This window comes from Pristiophorus japonicus, chromosome 19 (assembly GCF_044704955.1).
Source record: "Pristiophorus japonicus isolate sPriJap1 chromosome 19, sPriJap1.hap1, whole genome shotgun sequence".
Taxonomy (NCBI): Eukaryota; Metazoa; Chordata; class Chondrichthyes; family Pristiophoridae; genus Pristiophorus; species Pristiophorus japonicus.
In genome coordinates this window covers 51,540,876-51,544,654 of record NC_091995.1, presented here as the reverse complement: position 1 = coordinate 51,544,654, position 3,779 = coordinate 51,540,876, and the positions used below count along the sequence as shown (strand labels likewise).

Genomic DNA, 3,779 nt, shown 5'->3' with positions numbered 1-3,779 from the left:
AAACAGGTAAGACATGAATTCTGATCTTAGCTCACAATTTTTTTAAATGTAGAATAAGACCACGGATTCCATGTTCAACTACCAATGGACAGAATCAGTGAATCATTTGCCTGAATACAAGTAAAAAACAAGGATATAATGTAATTTAATTAGTAGCCATGAAAGTTTTATCGAGCTTATCGCCTCTGTAATTCTAAATTATCACGGCCGCGGTATTCAGACTCTGTGCTTTTGAACTAGCAAGTCCTGTCCCACATTTTGTCACTTTAACTGAAAATAAACACAGGCTGGCGAGCCCAGAAAGAGGAAGCACGGCCCATCTGCTTTCACTGAGTGTGAGCAGTTCTACGGGAAATTACTCTGTGCGCATTTCTGTTGAACCAATTTGGGTACATTTGGAGGTAATTTTAGTTTTGGATGATAGTATCAAATGGATTGTATAACATTTGCCGCCCATTATACATCATTTCCTTTCTCCTTTGCAGTTAAGACAACGCTGCCTGGCATGCAGGCAGTTCAATATCACATTATTTGCATTATTTCCCACAGTAAAAATGATTCCTGTTGTGTTCTAATTCAGTGAAGCCATTTAACTTTCTTAAATAAATATGTTATTAGGCCAAGTGGACGCTTAGTGATAAGTATCAGCTCAGCTCTGAATTTACTCTGGGACACTGCATATATAAAGGTGTTTGTGCAGGTACTCAACATGCTAAGCATATACCCGGATTGTTCCATAAGAGTGAAAGGGTCATTGTAATTCGCTTGTAGAAACTGAATATCATCAAATAGTAGAAATATATAAGATACGAATGTTACCATCCATAACAGTATAAAACTGGCAGATATAGCGAGCAATAAAAATATGGATTTCCTTCGGTTCTCGATCTCTGGATCACTGTGATTTTCAGCATTGTTGTTTGCTCGGAGTTCCCTTCTCACCCTATTGGCCAGTACAATGTGTCTGATGGTCAGAGCATTGAGCAGTAAAATGAACACAAATGGAGCAAGTGGAGTTAAAACTGTTTCCAACCACGAATATGTTACCCATATCGATGAGGTATAAAAACGTGATATTACACAGCAGGACCATGGTACATTGTCAATTATTTGCCGAGGTTCATATATAAAATAGATTGGAACACTTTCTAAGATGCTCAGCCCACTCACTACTGCTATAACCACAGCTGCAGTTTCTTTGGTGCAATACTTTGATCGAAACCGTTGGCAACAAATGGCCACAAATCGATCAAAGGTGAAAGCAACAGTTAACCAGACAGAACAATCAATTGATGCAAAACCCAAGGAGAGATTGAGACTGCAAATGGGAGTGTAGTTCAGAAATGAATATGGAAAATAAGCATCATTAATTTCATACAGAATTACAGTAAAGATCAGGACCAGTAGATCCGCCATTGCCATGGCAACCAGGTAACTGGTGATGCATTTGGAGAGACCACAGCTTCCACGGGAGAGAACGAGAATTGTCGCTAAATTAGCTGTAAAGAGGAGGAAGATGAAGTTACTGTCTCTCCTTATATTGAGAGGATGATCACTTACCAATTTATTGGAATGTAATTTCATGAATTTCTACTCTTGGCACCCAATTGTCACTCCAGGGTGAAAATCAATGCATTGAGTGCCATGCTCGTTTTACTTGCAATATTATTTTCCATTATCTTCAGTGGAGAGTAGAATCGGCATAGTGTTAAACCAGCGTTGTAGCTAATCCTCTCAGGTTACCGAAAGGCAGGTTAGGTTAACATTGCCCCACAGTGGGAGATTGATTGACTGGTGAGCTGAAAGGAGATTTTGGCCAAGTATCACTTGCTAACAGAACCCGCCGAATTTCCCTTTCTTTGATATTAATTGGCAGCAAAATCCATCGGATTATGCAAAGCTGGTGGTTCCTTTCCAGCAGTTTGTTCTATCCATCCAATGCAGCCATAAATAATAAAACCTCCCCCATAGCTACCGGTGTGATGATTACAAACTTTGCCTGACCTTGACTTTGGGAGTCAAGCAGCATTTTGACCTGTACTGTGCTGGCTCACACCATTAGCTGGCCTCAATATAATGCAGCATCCAATACCGTTCAGTATCATACTTGCAAGTGTTGCCCTGTGAGTGTAAACTTTCCGGGCAGTTGCCTACTTTTCGAGACCTCACCTTTGACCAAAACATAACAGTAACTGCGCCCATTGTTTATGGATTTCTAGTAATAGTGATAGCAATCGTTGAAAGTTAGTGGGAAACATACCTTGATGTGTATTTAAAAATGTTCAATGATATTAACTAACCAGAACCCAGGTGTGATACTAGTGTTTGGCTCAGACTGAAAACAACATAAAATAGTGGAAAATACTGTAAATCTTCAACAGGACAGACAGCATATATAGCGAGAGAAACATTGTTAACGTTTTAGATCGATGATATTTTATCAGAACTGGTCATTGACCTTAAACTTTAATTCTGTTTCCCCCTCCATATAAGCTACCTAGCCTGCTGAGGTTTCGATACTCCGCAGTATTTAACTTCTGAAAATTACAAGAATCTTTACAAAGGATGCATAATCTAACCAAAATTGTTTCCATTAATATTTCAGAAGAAATTGTGCAGTCCGTCACGTTATTACATTAAGAATATGTCAGAAAGTTAGAGTATTCTAATTATTATTTGTTTGATAGTGGTAATCAGAGTCTGCACATCAATCACATCAAAACAAACAAATATTATTAATACATCAATAGCAGGAACAGTGACACAGTGAAGCACTGTTTAAGGTGAATATTAACAGATTAAAAGCAGCTTACCAGGAACACCAACTATTGCAAGGATAGGATAGTAAATGTTTTCTATCTGTATGATTACTGGCTGCCCCATATTCGTAGAGAAGTGATGTTGCCAGGAGCTGTTATGAACAGGCTGATCTTTTGCTTTCGAAATAAGCTCTTCTTTATACCTGAGAGAAACCTCAAGTGACATATGAACATTACAAAATGATTGGCATTAGTTTCAGTCATTTGAACAAATAGGTTCAGCTGAGCCGTATTTACTGCTACTGATTAGAGAGTAAGATATTTTGCAATAACATTTCACGTTGGAAATTTTTAAAAAGAAAGATTTTGAGGTCTGCACTGGTAAATTAATGGTACGTACTCCTGAAGCTGACGGTACTCATTTATAGGTGTACATTAGTCATTTGATGAAATAAATGTACAAATTGTAGTGGATTAATGCCATGTAAATGTTCGATATATCATATTTCTTTCTGTTTTCATGTATACTCTGCATAATATCAATATAAGGAGGCTGTGCTGTGCACGTGAGTTTGAAGAGCATTCACAGAGAAACACAGAAAGTGATATAGTCAGTTGTATACAGCTCACAGCCCCGCAGTTATGCTGAGATGTTGGACTTCAGCATCAATAGGCATTGGGAGGAGAAGAAAGAGACAAGGTCTGGACTGATATTTAACGTGTGAACAAGATGAATGTAGATGCGGATCTCAATTTCCATTTGTAAGGGATGTGGGTGTTAGTGGCAATCAAATTTAAGGAATTTGATGGTGAAATGGAGACATCATGCTGGCTGTCGAGCCAGAATTTGGAGCAGGACATGGTTTATATATATATATATATGTATATATATCTCAGATTTTAAATTTCAATTGATCTAAATTCAACAGCTTTTTGGAGTAGAGAGTTTCCAATTTCTTCCACCATTTGTGTGAAGAGCTGTTTCTGCAAATCATCCCTGAACCATGGAACTCTCATTTT

At 38.1% G+C, this 3,779-nt stretch overlaps 1 protein-coding gene across 1 annotated transcript; it reads right to left on the bottom strand.

Annotated features, from left to right (window-relative positions):
- Positions 1-576: 576 nt before the first annotated feature.
- Positions 577-2,883, bottom strand: LOC139230221 (probable G-protein coupled receptor 139). Its single transcript, XM_070862058.1, has 2 exons — positions 2,814-2,883; positions 577-1,499 (listed from the first exon to the last, which is right to left on the bottom strand). The coding sequence occupies exons 1-2, from the start codon at positions 2,881-2,883 to the stop codon at positions 577-579; spliced, it is 993 nt and encodes a 330-aa protein (XP_070718159.1).
- Between the last annotated feature and the right edge of the window lie 896 nt (positions 2,884-3,779).

What these genes read in the sequence shown, in the direction of transcription:
- LOC139230221 (XM_070862058.1), bottom strand. Translation starts at nt 2,883, where the DNA reads ATGGGGCAGCCAGTAATCATACAGATAGAAAACATTTACTATCCTATC. An exon ending in TGCAATAGTTGGTGTTCCTG is followed by an intron (nt 1,500 to 2,813) that starts GTAAGCTGCTTT and finishes TCCTCTTTACAG; the next exon opens with CTAATTTAGCGACAATTCTC.